A 27,779-nucleotide genomic window follows, 5' to 3' on the forward strand; every position below is an offset into this window, starting at 1 on the left:
TATTTTTTTTATTTAATTTAAATTTAAATTTACGGCAAATGAATCTTTGAAACATTATTACTTTTGACCATCGGATGGCTGCCTGGTCGTGCGGTTTTCGCGCTAGACTGTCGTTCAGATTTATGGATGGTCCAGGGTTCAAACCCTGCCCGCTCCCATCCCCCGTCGTCCTGCGGGAGGTTTGGACTAGGAAGTAATTATCTTCAGCTCTGAAGGAACATCTCTGAAAAAACAATAGAGAAAATTGACAAACATATACAAGATCAAGCCAGACAGACACTTTAGACACAACATGTATGAAACACTATCTGAATTAAAATTAGGTTTATTCAACAGTAAGTAAAGAAATACTTTTGTTCATTTTGAAACCACATTTTAAAATTTGTAGTTTCTATTTGTTTTCATTTCTCTCCATTTTGATTTCTTGTTAAATCCTCAAAACAATTTAAAAAACAACAACAACAGAGTTCTACAATGTAAATATTGAAAAACAATCGTCAGACTATAATTTAAAAAAGCAACAACAGCAACAGATGTGATGAAATAATTATACAAAAGAATTGAAGAAAAAATAATAGCCTGTGTATAAATCATTCTACATATCATACCAGGCAGAAACGTACACAAAAAAAAGTGCAATAACTCTTCAATTGTATAAAATAGAAAGAATTAAACAAAACTTTAAACAACAGTTCACTTAGGGGGTGGAGAACATAAATTCAGTGCCATTGTTTAAAGTGGTTTTTAAAAGAAGAGGCACGATGGCTGAGCGGTAAAGCCCTTGGCTTCTGAAATGACCCTGGCCACTAGACGCCCTAGTTAATGGCCAATCACAGTAACAGATGACTTTGCATCATCTGTCCTATAGATCAGGAAGTTTGACAGGGGGACTTAAATTCCCCCCCCCCCCCCCCCCAAAAGGAATGTAAAGTGAAGAAAAGTTCATTAACTCTTTCTCTCCTAACTGACGATACCAGCGTTGATTCCACCATAATGTGGTAAGTAATTACGGAGAGAAAAGAGTTAAAGTGAAGAAAAGGGTCAATAAATATTATGAGAATGGAGATAAAATAATAGATGACAAACTACAGAGACGGGACAGCTTTAGGTAGCTTTTTGAAGGATGGCTTCAACTGGAAGGAATTTTTGTCCCAGATAGAAACAACTTTTGTTATGAATTAGGTGACAAAACATGACACATAAATAAAACAGAAATAGGTTTAAAGGATGAGGTGGAGGCATTTTTGGTCTTTGAGAAAAGATTTTTACCTTACTAATGGGTACCTGACATTAGTTGGGGAAAGTAATGGCGGTTAGTTGTTGTGCTGACCACGACACCCTTGTTAACTTTGGGCCACAGAAACAGATGACCTTTACACCATCTACTCTATAAATCACAAGGTCTGAAAGGGGAACTTTACTTATCAGCTATAGTGAAAGAGTCAACAGGGGAGAATAATTCATAATATTCTTAAAGGAATTTTAAGCTTCTATTACCCTGTCCCAGAGAAGCGGGTCAGGCAACTGCCCCAGGCAGATCTTAGGGGGTGGCTAGTGGGGCAACCTCCCCAGGCCCATTGCCTTAGGGAGGCCCTGTGATAAAGAGAATCCTTTGTCACTGTCAGCTCATACAAATATGCCTAACCCAGATACGACAACCGCCCAGGGCCCCACAGACTGATAACGCTGCCTCTGGCCTGTCATGTTAATGTCACCATTGCTCTATCATATAAGGAACAAAAGACAGGATCATTGGCTGAGAGGCATAACCCTCTAGGCTACCTATCAAGAGAACTCAAGTTCAATTTCCCAACCCGGGTTGAGTTGTGTATGCAGAGTACCTGTTAGAATGAAATATTCTTTTATAAAATGTATATACACTCAAGAAATAAATATAACAACAATAAAATAATAGCATCAAACAGGAACACAATTTTACAATTCATTTATAAATATATGTGCAATTATACAAATTCATTTATAAATATATGTGTAAAGTTATAATAAAATATAAAAATATTACGTTACAACATTCAAACAATAAAATCCAAAATATTGCAGTCATCTGATTAATGGCCATTTATCAAGCTTATTGCATTGTAGAGAAAAATATTATATCACTTTCAATGTATAATCTCGCAATGCTAAAATATCAATGGTATGGTTTGGTGTCCATATCATCACAGCACCAGTTTTGTAGGGAACAGTTCACATTATCAACATAGCATTAAACATTACAGAATTGTAAAAATTATATTTAATGCATATAAGTTATATACATATGTATTTTTAGCCAGGAGAATAGATGGCAAGAACTCCAAATAGTTGTAAAACTTTATTTTAAAATGACCTAGATCTGAGGAACTGTTAAAGGGAAACTCCGATGGTTTTGACAATTTTTGATATAATATGTGTTTTGATTTATAGATAATGAATATATTATTCTTTTTTTTTTATTTGCAAGAATAACTTAGTAATTGATGTTTTTGTGACATAATTTTTCTGCGCATCCAAAACAGTCAGATTTTCACTGAATTTCTGTGTGACGTCACGACGGTGCACTCAAATCCTATTGATACTCATTGATAGGGAGGCGAAAAAGAAATTATCTTTGATAAAAAAAAATTTTCGTTATTACATCATTAAAATACTTTAAAAGAAATTTCTAATGGTGTATAAATTATGACTGTATGTTTGACCGTAAGAAAATTATGATTTTTTTGTGCTGTTTCGACCTAACATTGGTTGACATGGAAAAAGTGATGAGAGAGCTTGACGCTGGCTCAGCCGGCGAGACACACCCCCAAGTCAAAAGTTAAAAAGTTGGAATTGAGTTTCGTAGACGATAGATCTACTTATTAAATAAGAAATTTAATAGTAGATCTAGTATTCGTAGTAAATTTCTAGCTCACAAATCTGATTTCATTTATATTTATGAACTTCAGTTGTTTAAAATGTCTCAGTAGTATCATTAATTGAATTCTTTGGCCTGGAAATCCAATGTATTGTTGGTACTGCACCTGGTATTAACTTCAATTTTTTTTTTAAATCCCATTTCCACAGCAGTGAAGTTGCTGAAACAGCTTCTCTCAAAATGGTTTGAGCATAAACAGGAATTAGCTAATGCCTTTGTAAAATATTTGCTCTTCAGGCGAATAAATTTTCCCCATTTTCCCTTTAAAACTTCATCTCTTGGAAACAAATGAAAAGAGACACTAATTTCTGTATCAGCATACTTGCTGATTTTATCTTTGTGATTGGAACTACTGCAACAAGCTGAAGAACAATATTTAATTTTCTTCAAGTAGAAATAGAGGTTTATAAACAATGACCGATTATAAATCAACGTGGAGACTAGATCTAGCTGTGAAGCGTAACAATAAATGCGATCCGATAGGTCTAGATCTAGACTAGAGAGTTTATCGGTTATATAGGTCTAGATCTATATTTAGCCAGCACCTTCGTGACGTCACGTTTTTAAAAACTAAAAACATCTCGCAGAACCCCGTTTTTTTGGGGGCGTGGAGAATTTTCTGTCTAATTTATTAAATATAAAATTTTCCGAGCATTTAAATAAAAAATGATATAATGTTTACTATTACAACTTTTTACGCAGAATTTAAATATGTCAATAACTAAAATTTGAAAAACTATCGGAGTTTCCCTTTAAAAAGAAGTACTATGGGCTAGAAATTATAATTGAGGCTCATCACATAAGCTGGGTTTAAAACCCAAACTATTCTATATTAAAACTATCCTTTAAAAAAAAAGAGTAATCTGTATAACTTTATTTAAAATACTTTAATGAAAATTATCATTTGAGACAATATAAATAGTGCATCTTGAAACTGTTCACTGCCCTGTAAAAGTAAACATTTACTGTTTGTCTTGCAGGGCATTTTATGTCTTTTAAAATTCAAGTTTGTTATTTTGGGAATCATTATGTACATCATCAACCCAAATGGCAATAGGCATGAATGTTAATTAAATGCTCTGATGAACTTAATATTTAATCTAGATCTTGTAAATGGTCAGAGCCAATCACTGAAATTTCTCCATGTTTCACAGTGATGAATGATGACACTTTCATGTTGCGTTGTTGTATTTCTGCTTTTAACATCTTTCGTGGTTCTAGGTAGGGCTAAAAACAAATGGTAAAGAAGATATCCATCTTTACAATGTGTTATGGTACAAACATAAAATCAATATAATAATAACATTAGGTTTTAGCAATATAGGAGTGACTGTACAAACTATGTACATGTCCCTTCACATTTCGAAATTAGTTCCAAAAATTTATAATCAAAGGTAATTTCAAAAAATAGGCAAACTAAAAAGGATCAAGTCTTTATTTGCTTTGAATTTTGATTCACATACAATAGGGCTAAGGAGTGGATGTAATTTAAAAAAAGAACAACAAAAGATAATTTCATATTCAATATGCATTTACTACTTTGTTAGCTGAAACTCTTTTGTTTATAAATCTTGGTTAATGGCACACATATAGGTCAGATTTATAAAACAGCTTTGAATTGAGCTCATTTGTTTAAAGTGAAAACAAGTGAAACCAGCAGAATGCATGAAATCCTGCTAATAACATTTTTAGCCAGCTAGTCCAAGTGTGGGCTAAGACTATAAAGATGTAGTCCTTTTGGATGGTAGGTAAATGTAAAAAAAAAAAGTAAAGTTCTTCTTTCAGACTTTGCGATCTATAGGGCAGATGATGTTAAGGTCATCTTTTTCTCTGGCCCACGGTTTTTAAGAGGGTATCATGTGGCCAGCACAACGACCAACTGCCTTTACTTTCCCCAACTAATGTCATATACCCATTAGAGCCCAAGATCCCGGGACCTCGGTTCAGAAGCCAAGGCCTTTTCCATTCAGCCACCATGCCTCCTGTAGGTAAATAGCCAAGGTTTTATTAAAAAGTTTTGTTTTTTTTCAAAACCAATCATTTATGAGAATATTGCATGGCTATGCAAAGTGCATTTCCCTAACCCTAACCTTTTGGATTGGATGTTTTTTTTTTAACCCTTATCCATTTCTTATAGTTTGAACCCAAGACATTCAAATTGAAGCTACAGGCTACAGCTTTTCTGGTACTGTATAAATGCATTTGTCAATTACCTCAGATGACATAGGAAATGTGCCCCAATGAATGCCAATAGATGTTTCTGCTTTTAGATCTTCATGAATGGAGACAGCCTGAGCTGGATCAATGTGCATGCTTGATAACATCTTTCTGTTAGTGAGAATTAAAAAAAAAATAATTAAAAAAAAAACCCCAAAATTTTCAAAACCTGGATTAAGTTTAGTAAGAAAAGTTAGAAAACACAATTATTATATACATGGTGTGACTGTTTGTAGGTACAAAAAATGTAGGATTTTTACAAACCTTGGACTATATTCTCCTATGGGTAAAGCTGCCAAGGTAAATGGGCCTAGCCGTTTCCCAATAAGTTTAAATACATCACAGTAGGCTGTGTCGCCACAAAAGAAAAAGCTGTGCCAAGGCCCTATGATACTCCAGGTACACCACAGCACCTGTAGAAACCACAAAAATTATCATATTGTGATCACATAACACATGCAGACACTTTTTATCTAATTATTAAAAAAAATTATTTTTTTTACATCATAAGTCAGTTTTCGGGAATGGAGTTGTCAGCTATTTTCTAATATTTAAGAAGATTTAATTTTTTATACACATGGTGGGAAAGTGCTTAGCTTTCAATCCAAGGGTTTCTATCTGGAATCTTGGTGAATTTTGAACAACTAATGGGTACCTGACTTTAGATGGGGAAAGAAAAGGTGGTCAGTTGAAGTGCTTATTAACTATCGGCCATAGAAACAGTTCAGCTTCACATCATCTGCCTTATGGAAAATGAGGTCTCAAAAGGGATGTTATTATATACGTAGTAAGAATGTTCATATTACATGTTGTATTTGTTAATTTTTTTACATATGATATACGACAAAAATATCAAAGTTATTTTATCCAAGACATGGAACTATTAAAGAGATAAAATATTTTTTAAAATGTCTTTGACAATCATTAGTAAAGGATGTAATAGATGATAAATATATAGAAATATATATATATATATGTGGAAGGCGCAGTAGATGAACAGTAAAGCGATTGGCTTCTGAAGTGGAGGGTCCCAGGATCAAACCCTAATGAAAACTGGTAATTATATATTATATTATTATATATTATATATATATATTACAATCATTAGTAAAGGATGTAATAGATGATAAATATATATTGATATAAAGTAAAGTGATTGGCTTCCAAACTGGAGGGTCCCAGGTACAAAACAGTGATTTTTTTAATTTTGGGATCTTCAAGGCGCCTCTGAGTCCACCCAGTTCTAATGGATACCTGGCTTTAGTTGGGAAAAGTAAAGGCAGTTGGTCATTGTGCTGGCCATATGACACCCTCATTACCCTGGGCCACAGAAAGATATGACCTTTATATCAACTGCCCTATAGACTGCATGGTCTGAAAGGGGAACTTTACTATTTACTATATATTTATATATACGGAGAAACACATAAAAAAAAAATTACTTTATTTTCATCATGAGCCGTTCGTTTGCTCCAGTGTTGGCATGGAGTGCAGACAATTTTCACATTGAGTTCATCGTTCACCATATCTTCCTGCCACCATGTCATTTCCACCACACGAGCACAACCACAATGATTCATCCATTTCTTTAGTCCCATAGGTACATACCAACACAAATTATCTCCGAACCTAAACATGTAAACAACAGTTGTCTATTTTAAAAATCATTTCAGAATTGTAAACAATGCCGTAAATTGATTAGTATTCAGTATTTTTAGTATCTCAACACCTGGAGTTGAGTAGTTCTTAAATAAAGAGAACTACCTAGACAGTATAAATATCATCATTAAAGAGAAACAAGGTGTCTGGCAATGTGGCATGCGCTCTGGACTGTCCCCTCGATGGTCCTGGTTTCCAACCCTGGCCACTGCCATCGCCTGCTGTCCTGTGGGAGGTTTGGGCTAGAATGCAATAATCTTTAATTCTATAAGAACATCCGAAATATGTAAAGCCAACAAAAACAAGAGAACTATGGCAAAAGTAGATGCTTTGATTTGTAATATCACATAACCAAATGAGCAACTATTTCACTAATAAGAGTTAGCTTGTGATCCTACTTTACCAAGTAGTAAAAGGATTTTTTTTTATTAACCTTAAAGTCAGAGAAACAATTTTCTATTTATTTCCAAGTGTTTTATACCCTTTTAGGAGGTGTGGTGGCGTAGTGTTAAAGCGCTTGGCTTCTGAACCGGGGGACCAGGGTTCAAATCCTGGTGAAGACTGGGATTTTTAATTTCGGGATCTCTGGGCACTTCTGAGTCTACCCAGCTCTAATGGGTACCTGACATGAGTTAGAGAAAAGTAAAGGCGGTTAGTCATTGCGCTAGCCAAATGACACCCTTGTTAACCTTTACATCATCTGCCCTATACATCATAATATCTGAAAGGAAAACTTTTTTTTACACCCTTTATACTTTACATTGTTGTTTTAATTTAGTTTATATTTTCAGAATTAATAGTTAAAAATAATAAATTCTACCAATCGTATTGTGCATTTGACAAGAAGACTAAGACCTATTAATTTTTAAAACAAATTTCTGTCAGTTTTAGCAAATGTCCTTTAATTATACCTCTGACATAATCAAAGTCAAGAATAACATTTAATTTACCTATCATTAAGTGCCTCCACACTGTTTTGATCCAAATGATCAAAATGTGAATGACTTATCAGAACACAATTTATTGGAGGTAGTTCTTCTATGGTACACGGCACTGGACGAAAACGTTTGATGCTACAAAAGTTGACAGAAGAGAATTTGTCACTGAACATAGGGTCTGTTAAGATGGTAACTCCATCAAACTGAATAAGTGAAGTGGAATGACCGAGCCACATGTGTCTTACACCTGAGGTTGGGGAGGTCTGGAATTCTTGCAAGTTTGATTTAACAACTGGAAGTGTTTTCTCTAACTCCTGCAACACAGAAAACAAACATATAAAGTAAATGTACTGAGTGAATCATGCTAATAATTGTACTTATTCTCAAATGACTAAAAAAAAAGGGATTAAAAAGACGTAACTAATATCAAAAATGAACTTTGCATTGTTTTCCAGATAAGCAGGTCAGGTAAAGTGTTTTTAGATGTTGTTTTTTCAGTAAAATGTACGGGCCTGAGACTGTGGCCAACTTGTTTTTACAGCTGTTTGAGTCTTTAAATCTGTGCCTCTTAATTTCTAGGAGGCGTGGTGACCCGAGTGGTAAGCGCTTGGCTTCTGAATCGAAGGGTCACGGGTTTGAATCCTGGTGAACACTGGGATTTTTTATTTTGGGACCTTTAAGGCACTTCTGAGTCCACCCAGCCCAAAAGGGTACCAGACATTAGTTAGGAAAAAGATAAGGTGGTTGGTCGCTGCACTAACCACATGATACCTTCATTAACTGTAGACCACAGAAAGGGATGACCTTTACATCATCTCCCATAGAGATTGCAAGGTCTGAAAGGGGAACTTTACTAACTTTAATACTTAAAGAAAGATTATAAAATCAATGCCCTATCCACATTATTGAAGTTTAGTAATATGATTTAAACTAAACAAATAAAAAAGTTAATTAAGTTCTATTAAGTGGTGATAATAATGTTTGAGTGGTACGTGTGTAAATCAATACATCATGTACCCCATAGATTGCAAGGTCTGAAAGGGAAACTTTACTTTTTACTTGACTATTAATTCCTGCAGGAGACAAGGCTCTTTACAAATCTACTGAGAATTGTGTCTTGAAACCCAAAGTTCATTGATAGTATTTCTACCAAAGGATTGCTAATTAAGATGCCTTGCATATTAATCATGGTAGCAAAGAAAGCTGAATGATAACTACCAATACAGAGAAAAGAAAATAAATTGATTAGTCATTAGATTAAAAAGAAATCACTTTGTTTACTGGCATGGAAAGATATCTATGCCAACACAATATTTTTTTGAAGCTAAAATAAACATATCTACCATGTACCCATTTAGTTCTTTTTTTTCCCTTTAAAAAGAAAAATAACTTCTAGCTTAGAAATAAAACGAAAATTCCAACTTTAAAATTCATGATTGTTATATATCATAATCTGCTAAACATTGATGTCTGTGAGGTATGTGCTCAGGACTATTACCACTAAACACTATTGTACAACAAATGGTTTGGGCTATGACATTTCTGAAGGAATGTCCAAAATTTTAAAGCTTTATAGTATTACATAAAATTAAAATTTTACATTTTTATGTGGAATCTTTCTTCCATCTTTGGTGCAATTGAGAATTCTACAGAGATGAGAAAATCTTGAATTTCTGTTAATTTTCCAAGGGTTTTGGAAACGCCCTTTTTCAAAGACAGGCATAGGAAGTTGATCGATTCTAATATCTGATAACGTCAACTGGGTAGACCCTTCAGATCTATCATCAACATCCATTTCCATATCGCTGCAAGTGTCTTCATTTTCTGGTAGTGTTAAATTCATCTCATACTTTAAATGCCCTTAAAAAGAATGACAAAAAAATAATCAGAAAGTTTGTGGAATATAATTATATGAACTAGAATCTCTACAAGCGTTTCAACTTTATCCATCTGTAACTAGTTTTCTAGTGTTTTTGTTTCCTTTCAACATGCAGTGTCCTTTTCAATTTCTACATTTTAAAACGATGTCTGATCAACGTGAGCTAATGATATAAATGAAAAACTGTTGAATATTATCACAGAGGTCTTAATATACAAGCATTGTCATGTAGTGTCCATGTCAGGGACTCAAGAGATGTGCAAATAGGAAATTTACTTACACGCTGGTTTCCGCAAGTATGACGTTTTTAAACAGAAGATTACAAAATAAAAGGGAGTTGATTAGTAATGAAAAGTTTTACTTTATTTCCTCTTCGAGAACGTTCTAAAAACCTATAAAAGGGGTCCTTCAGTTAATAAATTTCAAGCTTCATGTTATTATTTTGTTACATACTTTTGTAAATTTATTATTGAAGTTAAATTGTGTGCTCAATCTACTCCTGATTTCTATAATCAAATATTTCTTTACCCTAATAAACATCTCTGACCTACTTTAAACATTTAAATTCTAAAAAATATCAAGATGTATTAACCACCCAGTTTAATTCAGTACAGGTCTTTGTAATTAGACAAAATATTTTCAACATTTTAACTGGTTTCTAAAAAAAACACTTTTCCTGGAACATAGAGTAGGCCTATATGAGGCTGTTTCATAAATATACAGCAATACAAAACATCAAACACATAGTTGTTAATTTAATCTTGAATGATTTAACACTATAATTATATTTAATCATGTTACTTCATTTTCCAGTTTTTCTCTCTATCTCTTTCTACATGCATTTGCACCATTCCACAATCACACTATCAATCAAAAGGTAAAAAAATAATTAATAAAATATAAAATCAGGATCCAGATGAAGTTGTATGGTTGGATAAGCATGTAAATTAAATATGTATACAAATATTAATAATCTAATGGGTGAATATAATTACTTTGTCTTGTGAATAGCTTTCAAGATTATTGTTAATAAAGTGCCATTAATTTAATTATAATTTATCATATCTTATCTTATATAATACAGACGTTACTTAAAAAAAGAAGATGATTATGTCCTACATGTCATGCATTCAGTCATGCATATTATAATAATAATAATAATAATAATAATAATAATCTTTATTATCCGTAAGGAAATTTGTCTTACAATTTGTGCATTACACCAAACAAAAAACATTATAACTATAAGAAACCAAAGTGTACATTCACACCAGACGCACTCATAATTTACATGTGACAAAGTTTATACCAGATTGTTCTTATTTAATGATTTGATTGCCAGGGGAACAAAAGAGTGTTTGTGTCTGTTTGTCTTTGCTATCGGTGTCTTGTATCTCTTTTGTGATGGTAAAATCACAAAATCCTGACACAAAGGGTGATTCTTTATTTCGAGGATCTTGTTAGCTTTTTTATAGATGTTTGTCTCAAACAACTGCCCAAATGGGGTTTGTTTTTTGCCAATGATTTTGCCAGCAGCATTTAGGATTCTATTAAGTTTATTTTTATTTTTAATGCTCAGATTGCCATACCAGGCAGTGATATTGAAACTTAAAATATTGCAGATGTGAGCGTGATAAAACATAGCCAAGCCCTTTTCGCTAACATTAAACGAGGACAGTTTTCTTAGTAGTCGTAATCTTTGCTGCCCTTTTTTGCTGATGACTTAAATTCTTAAAGTCACTGGTTTTCCTAGCTAGCTCAGGCTCTAATAGCATTTGGGAAGAAGGAGTACTTGTACAAATTTGTCCTAGCATATTCGATGAGGAATGTGCCTTTATCTTTGTGTCTTTCTGAGTATTTTATTAAATTTTGTTTTTGTATTTGAAGATTATGGTTCAGTGTTTTATGTATAATTGCTATTTTACTTTTAAGTCTTCTATCCTGAAGGCTTTCTAAATTTAGTGATTTAACTAAATAAAGGTGTTAGTCTAGTCAAATGTGAATATTATATTCGTTTGTTATGAATCTCACTGCTCTATTTTGTGTCAGTTCCAGTTTCTTATGTTTTCTTGAGTTGAGGGGTCCCAAACAGAGGATGCATATTCTATTATTGGCCTAACCAAGGTTAAATAACATTTTAGTTTTATGCTCTTATTTGATTTATAGAAATTTCTTTTAATAAACCCTAATGCTTTGTTTGATTTTTTGATAGTTTTATCAATATGGGGATTCCATGATAGTTTTTCATTTATTATAACACCTAGGTATTTTGCGTTTTTAGTTTGTGTTACTGGTTTACCATGAATAAGATAAATGGAATTAATTTGTTTTCTAAAGCTTTTTTGTTACTCTTAATAACTGACATTTTTCTGGGTGGAAAGACATGCTCCAATTTGATTCCCATTTCTGTAATTCATCAAATTCTCTTTGTAAAATTTCAGTATCTTGTGTTGTTTTTATTGTTCTATATAATATGCAGTTTTACACCAATAAAGATTGGCAAAGCAAAGATCTAGTATATATAATATAATATTGATTATTAGTGGTAAATCATGATAATTCTAATAATTATATAATATAATTAAATATAATATATATATTTTTATATGGAGTCTAGAGTCTTTTTTTTATTTTATATAGATTATACTTTATTATTTTATTATTAGATTATTAGACTATAGATTAGATAACTTATATTCAACTCACGGTGACGGTGTCAGTAAATCGAAATCTATCCAACTAATCCAAGATGATGATGATGTGATGGCCTGCCTACTAAAATTATAACTTTACCTAAACTTAACTTCAAGTCACTAGGACCTAGACAGACATCTATTAGTTTCTAGAGTCTATGAGACTCTACTATCAACTCTATGATGAGTATGATGAGTATGATCTCTCTATCTATTCACTCATTGACTAGATTAGTTAGACTAGTAGATTCTATTAGAACTATTACTTTACTATTATAAAGAAACTATCTTATCTACTACAATGTCTATAGAATCATTGTGTCCATTTATTCAAGATAAAAATTTGATCTAATACTAGTAATACTGCCATAACATAAAATTTCTATCCAATTTAGGACTACAGTTATGTAACTGTGAACTTACGAATTTTCTTTCATAATGTGTTTGAACTATTATATAAACAGGTAGATTGTATTTTTTTAGTTTCCACTTTCGTTTCTACACTTCCTGTAGCGCTTGCGTATTTTATATTATTCTTTCGGCAAAATGGCTTCCTCGCTGCTGAAGGTCACTTATTCTGCGGCTAGAATTTTAAATACGACTCAAAAGGTATAAATTAATTATTAAAAAATAGGTTTGTATCTATCCAGATCTAACAGTATTAATTAAAACATAAACATATAGTATCTTCCACTTTAAAACTTCACCAGCATCTAGATTCTAGGAGGAAGAATGTCTCAGTCAATCAGTGTCTGGAGTGTCTCAGACTCAGGCAGTCAGTGTCTGAGTCGACTGACTCTGACTCTCAGTCTCGGTGGTTTAGCTAAGCCTAAACTGGCCTAAACTAAGCTAGTCATTCAGTTATCTTGATTGTCTATCTTTGTATCAGAATGTATCAATCAAAAGAACTCTTTTGACACTTTTGTTCCTTTGGAAATTTAATTACTGAACAAAATCTAACTTGCTGCAGTAAAATTCTCATGTAAATGTGTTGATGTTATGAATGTTTTATTTAATAGAAAGAGTCTAGACTCTAGAGTGATAGCACTGACAGTCTAGAGTAACAGAACTAAGCCACTGACCACTCCAACACCTTCATTTTCATGTTAATTATTATTAAGTCATTAAGATACTTATCAAACACCCAACTGTAATTTTTTAAAATTCACCTTTTTTTCAATGATTATATTATGGCGGAAAACAGATTTTCCATTGAAAATGCATTTTTAGAGTTGATAGTTCATTATCTCTTTATATAGGTCATCCGTAGCATATTTGGTTATACTGAGGTATAGATCTATGTTTGTATAAGCTTCCTTATCAAAGTTTTGTAGAAATTCGTTTTTATAAAGATTTGATGCGTTTGTGAATGTCCCCAAGTATCAATATGACGACGAACAGGTTTTACTTATGGATTTATGTGATCCCGTTTGAAAAGGTAAGAAACATATTATTTTTATAATTATATGAAAAAAATTGCTTACTTACGATTAAAAAATGGTTATTGTAAATGATTAAGAAAAAAAAAACGTAAATAAAAAGATTTGTTTGCCTTAGAATTAAAAATAAATAGCCTCGATGACATTCCGCCATATTGTTCGTCGTCAGATCTCGTTTTCAGATATTTATTTATTTCCACTTAAATATTTCATATCTAGATTACTAAAGACATAATTTTAACTTAAGGAATCCTAATTCATTCATTTTAGTACTTAAAAGTATATATTTAAAAAAAACTTTTTTTGAGCACGTTGTTTTTTTTAACCAATCGGAAATTCGTCGTCGGAAATGGACGTGATACCCTTTTTTAAAAACTTGATTTTCAATCATTCAAGCTGAATCGCCTAGGCTGCAGCATCTAAGAAATGCTATCTAAGTCTAAAGTAGCCAAAAAACATGATATTTTGAAATATTATCAACTATTTTGGTAAATATTTTACTTTAATATTAGTCAGTCGCAGATGTGAGATTGTTAGAGATGAGATCGAGGTCGACATTAGCGCACGCATGTTTACAATGGATCATATGGAGAACACACAGTAACACTAATCTAGATCTAGTTTCCAGAAATACATGTCTAGATCTAATAGTTTCTAACTTATATCTACGTCTTAATTAATCAAGGGAAACATTATGGATCAAATTAGATTGATTAGATCTAGAATAATCATAGATCTATAATCTATGACTAGATCTATGGATAGCCTCTCTACTAGTACTAGACCAAAACGTGTGTAGTGTGTAGATATGTAATACTCTAGATTTACTAGATCTAGTTTACCAAACAAATCAAATCTAATTCAATCAATGTCTTAAGTCTTAAAACGTAAAAATTAATAATCATTTAATTAATTCTAGAAATAATTGTGTACATTCGAATTAGATCCACTAGACTAGATCTAGACTTCATTAAAACCTCGTACTCGCCATACTGTCTTTCTTCAATTATCTAGATCTAGACCTAGTAGATCTACCACATACTGTGACATTTTAAAATAATTTTAATCAATTTAATGTAGATCGAGATCTAATCTAGTAAATTCTAGTTTAATTGATTTGTGATTACTAGATCTAGATTCAAGATCTAGCCTGGTCTAGATTACTCTAGATTCTAGATCTACACATTTAGTCCTTGATCCAAAGAATTAAAAGCATTACACTAATTAGATACTATACCTATTAAATATAATACTAATACAAATAGAAGGATGTTTTTAGATGTTTATAAGTATAAAAGTGTTGTTCTTTATCTTTTCTCAGAAATAGAATAGATACTGATAATTAATAAACAATATTATGCCTTAATTAATCCACCCTTCCTTGACACTCAAAAGTCTATTAGAATAATTAGACCTGTTGCAGATCTCTGAAATATCTTGATAATATTTCTATTATTAGATCTATAGATTTAGATCTAGATCTATAGTCTCTATATTATTCTATAAAGTTAATAAAGTCTAATATGAAGATCTAAATCATGCTATCACTATTGATGGCTATCTAGGACACAATCAAACATTCAACATTCATAGCATTGTTTTATTTACATTTAGACTAGTTACATTCTTACAAGTTATATATAATAATCTATTAAATCCAGATCTATATCTTTTGTAGTCTAAAATGTACTTTAAACATCAGATCTAGATCATCTAGCTTCCAAATGTAGCACAGACTCACTTTGAAGCTTTCTGATATGCAAAGTAATCTTGCATTCTTAATATCATTATGATATGTAATACCAACCAAGATCTAGCTAGTTGCTAGACATAAGTTTTTTTTAATAAATAACATTCTTATTTAGACTATATCTACAATGTATATCTATCTAAAATGGATAAATATAAATAATATGTCAAAACATGATATAAGAAAAAAAATTTGACTTTTTTTTTTTAGAAGGGTGGGTCGGGGAGGGGGCTTAGTTATTAGTCATAAATATTAAAAATAAATGTTAATTCTTTTTCTTGTAATCTTCTATAAGTATACTTACCTTGTGACACATTCTTCTTTTAATATTTTTTGTTGTTTTGTGAAATACATGGATTAAAAGACATATCTTCTGTGTGTGATGGATTTTTCATGTCGAGGGGTAAGTGTGATTAACCTATTTTTTTATGGGTAAATAATTGTCTGGTGCTTATGATTTTATTTTTTTTTAATTCCTCTATTCTTGGGCATTAAAATTGATATATAATATGTCAAAACTTTAACTGGTTTTGTTATTAAGCATGATGATAAGGTATAATTTGCAACTTTTTTTTTTACGCGAGGGTGGGGTCTGGGGGGGCTCAATTAACAGGCATAAATGTTTTTTAAAAATTATTTTTTAATTTTTTTTCAAATGTTCTATAAATATACTTTACTTTGTGACACATTTTTCTGATAATAATATTGTGAATTTGTGAAATTTATGGATTATTGGACATATCTTCTATGAGTGATGGATTTTTCATTTTTAGGGGTAAGTGTGTTTGACCCAATTTTTTTATGTTAAATAATTGTCTGTTGCTTCTGATTTTATTATTTTTGAATTCCTCTATTCCTGGGCAATAAAAATGATATATAATATGTCAATAAAAGCCATTTTGAAATTGATAAAAAAAAATAGCCCTAAAAGTAGAATGTTGAGAGCTCAATCTGTTTTCCGTTTTATATGAATTATAATGAAACTAGTCCATTGTCAGTATTGTGCATCATCCATTTCTGTATATAGTTTCTAGAAATAATTAGTTTCATTTTCACCCAAAGACAATTTTTTTTTTTACTTATATTCAAAGTGAATTGGAATAAAAACATCACTTTTGTTTACCTCTTGGGTAGAATGAAGTAGGTCAGGGGTTAAGGGTATTTTTTTTGCCAATGATGCATCAGCTCAACAAAACCCATATTATGCTTCTAATTAGGCTGACAAATATGTGTTTGAACTATTATATAAACAGGTAGATTGTATTTTTTTAGTTTCTACACTTCCTGTAGCGCTTGCATATTTTATATTATTCTTTCGGCAAAATGGCTTCCTCGCTGCTGAAGGTCACTTATTCTGCTCCTTAGCGTGACTTCGGTGACCAATCGTAAGCTACTCTAGAGAGGAAAAAAGAATATGAAATGCGTAACGTGATGGGTTAAATTCGTATTTGCATACTGCTGTAATTTTTTTTTTAGATCTTGTGTAACGTTAGGCAGATCTGGGTTCTGTGTTGAAATTTCTTATTTAAAAAAAACTAACTTTGTTTGGAATTTAAAAATGAAGGCATCAAATATGAATATTTCATGACTTTTTTTTTCTCTATAGATCTATAGTTAGTCACTATTGTGTACAGCTGAATACCATGAGAGAGCAAAATAATTGCAAAAATATTACCAAAATGTGTTTGTTCTTTTTTTGTTGTTGTTGCATATGAAATAAAATACTGGGTGTTCTTAATCCTCCAAAGCTCCTTCTATAGGATCCTTATGCATACCATAAATTGGGAGATTTAATTCAGTAAAAAAAAAGGTTTAACACAGTATAAGTAGTTTTAATTTAATCAGTTTGTTTTTTTATCAATTTTGAAACTTTGTACAACTATGGAAAGAAAGGAAGACTATGAATGCATGCCTCTTAAGAAACCACAAAGCTACAGCTCTCTTATTTTTCTGCAGGCACCTGTACTAGCCTACTTGAACAATAGAAGATGGAGGTCTACCAAAGCTTTGAGTTACGAGCAGGCAGTCTTGAATATGCCAGAAACTAAAGTGACAACATTGAGTAATGGTGTTAGAGTAGCTTCTGAAGATTCTGGAATCATTACAAGTACCGTAAGTGGAAACACTACTATGTGTCATTTTATTAGTCCTGGAATTATGTGTATTACCTAGCCAGACTTGGTTTGCTAGTTGTTTTTTGAGTTGTGAAGCCAGGGAAGTTTTTGAACATATATTACCATGGCTTTCTAGAGTGCTTTAAATTTTCCTGTTAAAACTAATTAATGAATGAATCATAAGACAGTATTGTTGATAAATATTTTAAAAAATTAAAAACTCTTGTCTGTTTTAATTCAGTATTTCTTTGTATGTGATCACAGGTTGGTCTTTGGATTGATGCTGGTAGCCGCTATGAAGATGCCAAAAATAATGGTGTTGCACATTTCTTAGAGCACATGGCCTTTAAGGTATACTGATAATTTTTTGTGTTAGTTCTAGTCATTACTTATTGATAAGGTATACTGATATAGCTTTGTGTTAGTTCTAGCCAGTTACTCATTGATAATAAGGTATACTGATATAGCTTTGTGTTAGTTCTAGCCAGTTACTCATTGTTAATAAGGTATACTGATGAATCTTTGTGTTAGTTCTAGCCAGTTACTCATTGATAATAAGGTATACTGATGAAGGTTTGTGCTAGTTCTAGCCATTGATAATACTCTGTAGTCTACTGACTGTTTTGATTTCTCTGTAAAGGGCACAAAAAAAAGGAGCCAAACAGATTTGGAATTAGAAATTGAAAACATGGGAGCTCATCTGAATGCCTACACTTCTAGGGAACAGACTGTATATTATGCCAAATGCTTTTCAAAAGATTTACCCAAAGGTAATTTTTTACAAACAATTTCAAAGAAACTTAAGTATTCCCTTATAAGTACCACATTTCTACTTATCTAATATGATTCCATGACTCAAACTTCAATGTATGGATATTTTACAAGATAGAACACCTAGAAGCCTTTATAAAATAAAAATATGTGCTTACCAAACCTTCAAAATATCAAACAAAAAAACTGGATGTCGACAGAAAATAATAATTGTCAAAGTTAATATGAATTTTTAAAAAATGTGTGTTGTCCATTTTAATAACACAAGATTGTTGTGAGGTTGAAAGTTAACAATTAGATCTAATTCTACGACTATATTTCAAACATAGCACATGAACGAAGAGTATAAATGATGCTAAAGATCTCTAGATGTGTTTTAACTTAAATATAATTTTGTCACAATTGGTGTTTGATTTTTTTAAACACATATTCTTACTGGGGCCAAAATTATTAATATTTAAGAAAAGTGAGTCTTTGGTTGAGGAATGTCTGCAATAGGAAGATATAATATTAGGAATGTCTGCAATAGGAAGATATAATATATTAATATTATATGATATAATAGAGGAAGTGAAGAATATGGGGGGGGGGGGAACATTGTAAAGGAATCCATGATCATTTTTTTATCTCTTTGACTACCATAGAACAATGAAGATAGAACTAGTAATCAGTAGATTTGTAGAGTTGAAATTTCTAGCACATTATTGGTCTTCAGGGTTACATGATTCTTCCATGGTTGACCAGATTATTGATACCTTTTGTTTCTTATTCCTACATGTCTAGTCCCAGATATATAAGGAGCTAATTATCTATTTCTTTGTGTTGGAAGTGTTTGGTTTGAGCACTGTCTTATAGTAGATTTCTTTGTGTTCATTATTGAAAGCAACAAATTATCATTACCGTGTTACTAAAAATTGTATAGTCAAGTCATGTACATAGTTTATTTTAAACTAACCATCATTCATTATTGATTTCTCACTTTCAGCTTTAGAGATTTTGGCTGACATCACACAAAACAGTTTGTTGGGAGATCAGGAAATAGAGAGAGAGAGAGGTGTCATTTTAAGAGAAATGCAGGTTAGTGCTGGATATATTGTTGAACATTTGAAAGTATTTAACAAGTATTTGATTGTTGGTCAATGATTGTATTTGTATTTGATTGTTAAATAATTGTTGTTGTAATTGATAGCTAATCATTGCATTGTTTTGTTTGTATTTAATTGAGAATACTTTGATTGTTTGATTTCAGGAAATTGAAACAAATCTTCAAGAAGTTGTGTTTGATCATCTTCATGCCATAGCTTACCAGGGGACATCACTAGGACAAACAATCTTGGGGCCAACAGAAAACATCAAGTCAGTATTTTAGATATTATTTGAGACTTTATATTAAACTGATACTTCACTTGGACCAGTTTTAAACAGACACAAATATATGCTTCCATTGGTTTTGTTTTGCAATTCAAACGTCAAATTAAAATTTTAAGTGCTTAGTACCTATGAAGATAATAGCACACAAATTTTTGATACAACTTTTTAAAAGACTTGTTCAAGATACAAGTTTTTCTTTTACTTAAAGTCAAGGCCATTCCTTTAGTACCTCCAACCAATGTCATAACAGATAATGAAAAAAATAATAATGATATGAGATCAGTACTTTGTTTTTTTAAATCATTGTTCCATATCATCAGTGTTCTTGATTCTGTTTTTTATTTTATTTTGTTTCTTTGTTATCATAAAGCTATATTTTCTAGGGTTAACCATTAAAACTAACAGGGTTATTACGCACAGTTGTATTTTTAACAATTAATTTTAGGTCCCAAAAAAACAATTTCAGAATAAATATTTACTGTGTTGACAGTTCTCATTCCAAGGATATCAATACATTATTTAGTACTTCCTTGATTCATAACAAGTCAATAACATTTAACTACAAGATTCTAACAACCCATTTCAGATCGATCACTAGAAATGATCTTGTGGAATATATCAACACTCACTACAAGGGTCCTCGCATTGTCTTGGCTGCTGCAGGAGGTAAAAATGGGATATTTTTGTACTTAATTTACTTAAAAATTTGTGAAAAGTATGTTAAATAAGCCAACAGCTTCTGTATCCTAGAAAAAAACTATTTGTTAAATTGTAAAATATGTAAAAACTACTACTTAGATGTGCAAACATTACAATTTCCATGTAGTACTTAGGAAAAAGTTAACGCCTCTGTCCCAGCGTTTCTCAAATTGTCCTCTCCCCACCCTCAAGAAGGATGAAACATTCCTGAAAAAGGGAGAACCAGTCGATTTCTAATAAATGGAGCAAGAAAAAAAAAACATGTATGTTTATTGTACTTAACAATCCGTACTTGATTATTAACCAAGTAAAATGACATTATTGCCAATGTCTAACAGTTTAAAATATTTTAAAGGTCTTTTCATCTTCTATAAAAGATCCATTAAATGTATACCATTTTCTACTCAAAACTTTTTAAACGAGGTATTTGAAAAATGTCTCTGTCAACGTGATTCTTCTTGACTTTATTAAAATGGTCAAAAAATGTCTCTGCTGTTGTTCATTGTTGTGTTAACTTTTGTGTGAAAAAAATATAAAGGTCAGGGGCGAGACATATTACTTAACACAAATGTGCAAGCGAATGGTCTCACATAGCAGCATAGGCCAGTGCTGCTGCCTCCTTATTTTAATCTGCAACTTTTTTTTTTTTTTTTTTCACTATAATGACTAGTACTAGTATGGTCTATTTCAAGAAAACACTTCAGTAATGGCTGTCCCATCCTTCCATTTCGAGTTTAAGGAACACCACTCTGTCTCCTTGTGTATATGTTCTGAACTAATTATTTTGGCTTTTCTTGACAGGAGTGAATCATGAAGAGTTGTGCTCTCTGGCTGATCGTTACTTTGGTAAAATGACAGCAGGCTATGATGGTGAGATCCCAATTCTGCCTCATGCCAGATTTACTGGTAGTGATGTAAGTGTTTACTTGAAGCATTCACTCTTTACAACCTTCTATAAACATTTCTCTAATCTGATGATAAGTTCAAAAAGAACAAAATCAAGATTTTTAAAATTTAGGTAATTAAAATGTTCTTATTCTGATCCAAGTTTTATTGTGTTTCCTTTCAAGATGAGAGTAAGAGATGATTTGATGCCTCTGGCCCATGTTGCTATTGCTGTGGAAGGCTGCGGCTGGCAAAACCCAGACAACCTGGCCTTGATGGTGGCCAACACTTTGATAGGTAGCTGGGACAGGTCCCATGGTGGAGGTGCTAACCTACCCAGCGTATTAGCTCAGAACACTGTCAAGTCCAACCTGGCACACAGCTTCCAGTCCTTCAATACTTGCTACACAGACACTGGGCTCTGGTGAGCTATTTTCTTTTAAACAATAAGTCATACTCATTTTTTATAGACACATAGTAACTCTTTAATACATATAGCAAACACACCTCTTTGCCTTTGTTGACAGACATGCCTACAGATCTTCATTCTGTGAAACTGTACTGCAAAATTAATAAAAAGCTTTTTTCTTCTGAAATGGCACTGCTTCGTTATATAATTTTCAAAAAATTCATTTATTTATATTATTTGTTTTTCTAAAGCTAAATTAAAGAATGCAAAAATGTACTTGTATATATTGTATTTCCTACTGGTGTTGGGTCATACACTTCCATACCCTAGAATAGGCTTAATCATGCACCTTCATTCATTCAATTAACATTGGTAATCTTGCTAATACAATCTGCTCAAGATAATTCTTTTTCACATTGGTTTCTTGGGAAATGATAAAATGTCATAAGGGATATGAATCTGAGGAATTTCTAAAATTTATTACTTGGGGTCCATTTTTTAATTCCTACATGTTACTCATTGGGGCTTGAGGTTCCTATTTTTGAACATGAGTGTTCCTCAGTCTAGATTTTAATTGCAGACATGTCTTAAGGTACAAAATTGTTTTTATCTTTTTTTTATTATTATTATTTTCAAAACAATTACACATCTATTGAATTGTAATTTAAAGGAAAAACAGAGGGGGGGGGGGGTAAATGTATTTATACCAAAATGTATTTATAAATGTATCTTCACATATATCTATTTCTACTTGTTTGTTAATTTGGTGGGTTGTTGTTTTTTTTGACAGGGGTATTTACTTTGTAGCTGACAGAATGAAGATTGATGAGTTTATTTACTATCTGCAAAAAGAATGGTAACACACTTTGAACATTTTAAACCCATGCGCTGTTTTAAACTTGTAACTAGTACTGGTTACTATTCAACTAATTTGTGCTTCAACTTTTCCTTCATTAATATTTGTTTTGTTTTGACCAGGATGCGTCTCTGCACGGGTGTCAGGGAAGCTGAAGTTGAAAGGGCGAAGAATCTTTTGTTGACGAACATGTTGCTCCAGTTAGATGGCTCCACACCAATCTGTGAAGATATTGGCAGGTCTGTCATTTCTACACAGTACTAGATATTTGAATATGGTCATTGCAGATTAGCTAAATGCGTATTCGTTATGCAAAATCTCCCGAAAATGACCGTCAGTATGCAAACACGAATTTAACCTGTTGTGTTACGCATTTCGTAACCCTTTTTTCCCTCTCTTGACTAACTTACGAGTGGTCACAGAGGTCACTCGAAGCCATCCTATGGGTTATGAAGGGGGAAACAGAAAAGGTTGGGGTGAACACATTGTACTCAGATCTATAGGCCTACGTTGATTGGTTCTTAATAGCAAAATTAGATAGCAATTAGATTTAGATCTAGTCTAGAAATGAAGAATGCGAGAGTGAGGGAGTGACGGGTTTACCATTCAGTTAGCTACTACACCAAAGTTCATTAGTAGAAATTAATTATGTTGAAGCATTAAAAAAAAAAAGAATCCCTGATTCTCTTATTCATTTTAATAGAAAAAAATATCGAAGTGCTATCGATTCAAAACACATTGTAGATCTGGATTCCTTATCTATATTTCTATCTAGATCTAGATTACTTATTACACAGGAATAGATCTAGATCTTGAGTCTAGCTAGACAATACGTTACGATTCTCTACATTCTAGATCAAATTTAGCATGATCAAGATCGATAATATCTAGTCTAGATTCTTAGAATAGTTCACGGATAGGATGAAGGTAGGCCTATGAAAGTTTGGAGTACGCCTACATTTGTAGTGGATCCACGGCATTGGTAAAACTCTTGAGCCCAGATCTAGATTATATAGATCTAGTCTAGATATCTCTATTTATCTAGGTTTAGATTTTAGATCTAATTATAACATCTAATCTATTCTAAAGTTTCTAAATCTAGACAATCTAGTTAGAAGATATATATAGATCTAGATTTAGATTTAAATTATTAAATAGTAAATAGTAGTAGTTATATAATTTAGGCTAAGATCTTTATACATCTATACTTGTTCTACTTGTCTTTGCTGGTATCTAGACTTTAGGCCAGATCTCTATTGCTATAATAGTACCAGAAATTAATATAAATTAATGTTTTAGGTAGATTTAGATTTTAGATCCAGTCTCTCTGCAACTACTAGGTGTCTAGATCTAGATTAATAGATTTATCTAGATCTAGAGTATATATATATATATATAATATTTGACAAAATAGTCAATCGCGCAACTGTTACACATTCTGGTGCCAAAATACACATTTTGACTATCAGTGTTACACATTTGGACTTTTTTTGGTAGGCAGGTCTGTCATTGTTAATTCTCTTGTGGTATTCATTGTCAATGAATTTCCCTTTTCCAGACAAATGCTTTGCTACAACAGAAGAATTCCAGTGGATGAATTGGAAATTAGACTGAAGGTAAAGCATAAAGTTTTGGGGAATGTATGTGTGTGTATAAAGCTTACAACTCTAATTAGAGAGAGTACTACTTAACATAATTTTTTTTTTGCTTTTGACAACAATATTCTCTTTTTTTTTTTTTCAGGCCATCAATTCAGATACTTTAAAATCAGTTTGTTCCAAATACATTTATGACAAGTGTCCATCAGTAGTGGGTGTTGGTAAGAACATCTTTCTGATGATTATGTTTATTAACATGTTGATGAGAGAAGCTCTTGTCTGTAAAGCAGACAAACATCACATTTTTTTAAAAAAAATTCTCATCAACTTTATCACCATTTGTTTATTCTTCTCAATTTTTCCCTATCAGGGTAAATGAACTTAGTACTTCATTGCTTGTTTCAGTAATAATAATGAAGTACTAAGCCTTAACCCTAAGAAGAAAAAACAGTGGATTAGTGACGAGACATGGAAATTAATCGAAGAAAGGAAATGCGCTAAACAGGCAGTTAACCTAGCAAAAACAATAAACCACAAGCAACAATCTAAACAAGACTACCAAGCAGTTTCACAGAAAGTCACCAAAATGCTTAGACAAGACAAACGATCATTTTACAATAATCTAGCAGAACAGGCAGAAGAAGCAGCAGGTAAAGGAGATATAAAACAACTATACAAAATCACCAAACTTCTCAGTACCAAAAAGGCTAATTGCAATGTTCCAGTCCGAAACAAATACGGAAAACTACTTTCTTCAATAAATGAACAACTTGAAAGATGGAAAGAATATTTTCAAGAAGTGCTCAATAGACCTAAATCACGAAATCCACCAGATCTAAATGCAGGACCAACACTAGACATAAACATGGAAGAAATAACAAAAGAAGAAATAAGGAATGCACTCAAACAAATGAAGACAGGTAAAGCAGCTGGAATTGACAACATACCACCCGAAGTCCTAAAAGAAGGAGGAAGTGAAATAGTTGACCAAATGCACAAACTATTCAACAAAATTTGGTTAACAGAAACACCTCCGGGTGAGTGGAAAAAGGGCTTGCTAATTAAAATACCAAAGAGTGGAGATCTATCACAATGTGAGAAATGGCGAGGCATCACTTTGCTGTCAGTACCAAGCAAGATTTTTAGCAGAATCCTACTAAACAGAATAAAGGGAGCATGTGATGAACACCTAAGGGAAGAACAGGCCGGATTCAGAAAAGGGAGATCTTGTGCTGACCAAATAGCTACACTCAGGATAATTGTAGAACAATGTGTCGAATGGCAATCTCCTCTCTATGCAACTTTTGTTGACTTTGAAAAAGCTTTTGATAGTGTCGACAGAGAATCTATCTGGACAGTAATGAGACATTATGGGATCCCCAATAAAATAATAACCATAATCAAGAACCTTTATGATGGTTTCACCTGCCAAGTAACCCACTGTGGCAAGCTGTCAGAGGAATTTCCAGTCACAACAGGAGTCAAACAGGGATGTCTTCTTTCACCACTCCTGTTCCTTCTAGTACTGGATTGGGTCACAAAAGAAGCCTACTCTAACGCAGGGAAAGGAATCCAATGGACTCTCACACAAAAGCTGGAAGATCTGGAATTCGCTGATGACATAGCCCTATTATCACACAGACTACAGGATATGCAAGAAAAGGTCACAGCTTTAAGCGAAGTAGGAAAAAGAGTAGGCCTCAAAATAAACCACCAAAAAACTAAAGTACTTAAAGTAAACAATAAACAAAGTGGAGACATAGTATTGGATTCTCAGACAATAGACCAAGTAGAAAATTTTATATACCTTGGGAGTGTAGTCAGTATATCAGGTGGAACAGATGAAGACATTAAACGCCGTATAAATCTAGCACGTCAGACATTTACACAGCTAAAACCAACCTGGAAATCTCCTTACATCTCAAACAAGACTAAACTAAGAATCTTTAATTCTAATGTCAAGGCTGTCCTACTGTGTCTGAAACATGGAGAACAACTGAAGCCACAACAAAAAAAATACAGACCTTCATCAACAGATGCCTGAGAAATATCCTAAAAATACACTGGTATGACAAAGTAGAAAACACCAAACTGTGGGAGATGAGTGGACAGAAAAATATAGAAGTGCAGATCTTAGAGAGGAAGTGGAGATGGATTGGTCACACCCTTAGAAAAGATACCAGCAACAGAGCTAGGCAGGCCATAGAGTGGAACCCCCAGGGAACAAGACGCAGAGGAAGACCAAAAAGAACATGGCGACGCAGTGTACTTGAAGAAGCAGAGAAGACCGGGAAGAGCTGGGACACCATCAAAAAGCTAGCAAGAGACCGTGGAGAGTGGCGTGTTTATGTCGAGGCCCTATGTTCCATGAGGAACTCAAAGGAATGATGATGATGATGATGAGGGTAAATGAAGGTTTAGCATTATTTGTGTTAGGATGTTCCATAGTCTTGTGCTTGGCTTCCAAACCAAGAGGTTCTCGAAAAATAAAGACTTGTATCTTTTAACTTCAAGATTTTTAGGGTTCCTCTAGAGTCCACTCTATTCTAATGTGCATATGACATGCACCAGAAAAGTAAAGGCTGTTTGGGTCGTTGTGCTGGCCACCTGATGCCCTAAAACCCTATGTCATAGAGATGAGTTTTACTTCATCTGTCCCTTAAAACACCAGATCTGAAAGGGGTACCTATATTTTACTTATTTACTTTATAGTCTGTTGGTGAATCACAAGTGTATGCTAATTATCTTCATTCTTCTCTTGATGTACTTTGGAGGTCCAATGTTCATCCTGACATTTTTCTTCTCTAGTTTTGTCTGCCTCATTTTCTAAACTCTGTTCTGCCACTCTGTAGGATTTGTTATATAAACCATTATCCTGCAATTTGTACTGTACATAAAAACGTTTTCTGAAACATAAAATATTTTTTTAATTAAAAAAAAAAACAATATATATTTGAATACATATTTACATTATAAACTGATATTTGGTTCCATTTTCAACATTGACATGGTCATCCTTTTTTTCTATTTACTTAAAACTGTTTCTCTTTGCTTCTAGGACCAATCGAAGGCCTGACAGACTACAACAATATACGGTCTGGCATGTACCAAGTGCTGAAATAATCCAGTCCTATGTAGAAATATTTACTGAACTATAGTCGTTACTGAAGTGTGAACTATTTTATTTATGTTTTCTTTGGAGGTCACTTGGGAATGTTATGTGCTGAAAGACTCATGGACTAGTGTTGTATTAAAACAATTTTGTACAGTCTTCTAAGTTTTGTTGGTTTATTCAATGATGGTTTGAATTTTTCCTTATGTGAATGTGGCTGAGGGGTAAAAACCACTTGGCTACACATCATGGGGGCTTGAGTTTGAATCTGTCTCAAGCCCTTCTTCTGAAATCCCCCTCCCGCCACTGGTCCACAAAAAGAGCTTGGACCAGAGCATGCTAAGTATGCTATACATTAAAGAGGGGAATTATAAAAGTAAATTTTTAAAACCTGTATTTTCCATTCTAGTCTGGAGATATATTTCATTAAATATAAGAGATACTGATTGAAAGTTAATTTTGATGCAGTGTTTTA

At 32.6% G+C, this 27,779-nt stretch overlaps 2 protein-coding genes across 3 annotated transcripts; one reads left to right on the forward strand and one right to left on the reverse strand.

Annotated features, from left to right (window-relative positions):
* Positions 1–309: 309 nt before the first annotated feature.
* On the reverse strand, positions 310–12,760 carry LOC106064809 (N-acyl-phosphatidylethanolamine-hydrolyzing phospholipase D-like). Of its 2 annotated transcripts, none has more exons than XM_013223435.2 (7): positions 12,724–12,760; positions 9,329–9,588; positions 7,741–8,042; positions 6,574–6,760; positions 5,396–5,544; positions 5,128–5,242; positions 310–4,141 (listed from the first exon to the last, which is right to left on the reverse strand). In XM_013223435.2, the coding sequence occupies exons 2-7, from the start codon at positions 9,569–9,571 to the stop codon at positions 4,010–4,012; spliced, it is 1,128 nt and encodes a 375-aa protein (XP_013078889.2). In that variant the 5' UTR covers positions 9,572–9,588; positions 12,724–12,760; the 3' UTR covers positions 310–4,009. The 2 variants fall into 2 exon arrangements, with proteins under 2 accessions (XP_013078889.2, XP_013078888.2); XM_013223434.2 differs by lacking the exon at positions 12,724–12,760 and adding an exon at positions 12,314–12,713.
* Positions 12,760–27,463, forward strand: LOC106063450 (mitochondrial-processing peptidase subunit beta). Its single transcript, XM_056026519.1, has 14 exons — positions 12,760–12,909; positions 17,446–17,601; positions 17,868–17,954; positions 18,244–18,373; positions 19,360–19,451; positions 19,624–19,730; positions 20,332–20,411; positions 21,246–21,358; positions 21,515–21,753; positions 22,529–22,594; positions 22,717–22,833; positions 24,153–24,210; positions 24,338–24,413; positions 27,251–27,463. The coding sequence occupies exons 1-14, from the start codon at positions 12,847–12,849 to the stop codon at positions 27,313–27,315; spliced, it is 1,449 nt and encodes a 482-aa protein (XP_055882494.1). The 5' UTR covers positions 12,760–12,846; the 3' UTR covers positions 27,316–27,463.
* The last annotated feature ends 316 nt before the right edge of the window (positions 27,464–27,779 follow it).

This window comes from Biomphalaria glabrata, chromosome 4, assembly GCF_947242115.1.
Source record: "Biomphalaria glabrata chromosome 4, xgBioGlab47.1, whole genome shotgun sequence".
In the NCBI taxonomy this organism is placed as follows: domain Eukaryota; kingdom Metazoa; phylum Mollusca; class Gastropoda; family Planorbidae; genus Biomphalaria; species Biomphalaria glabrata.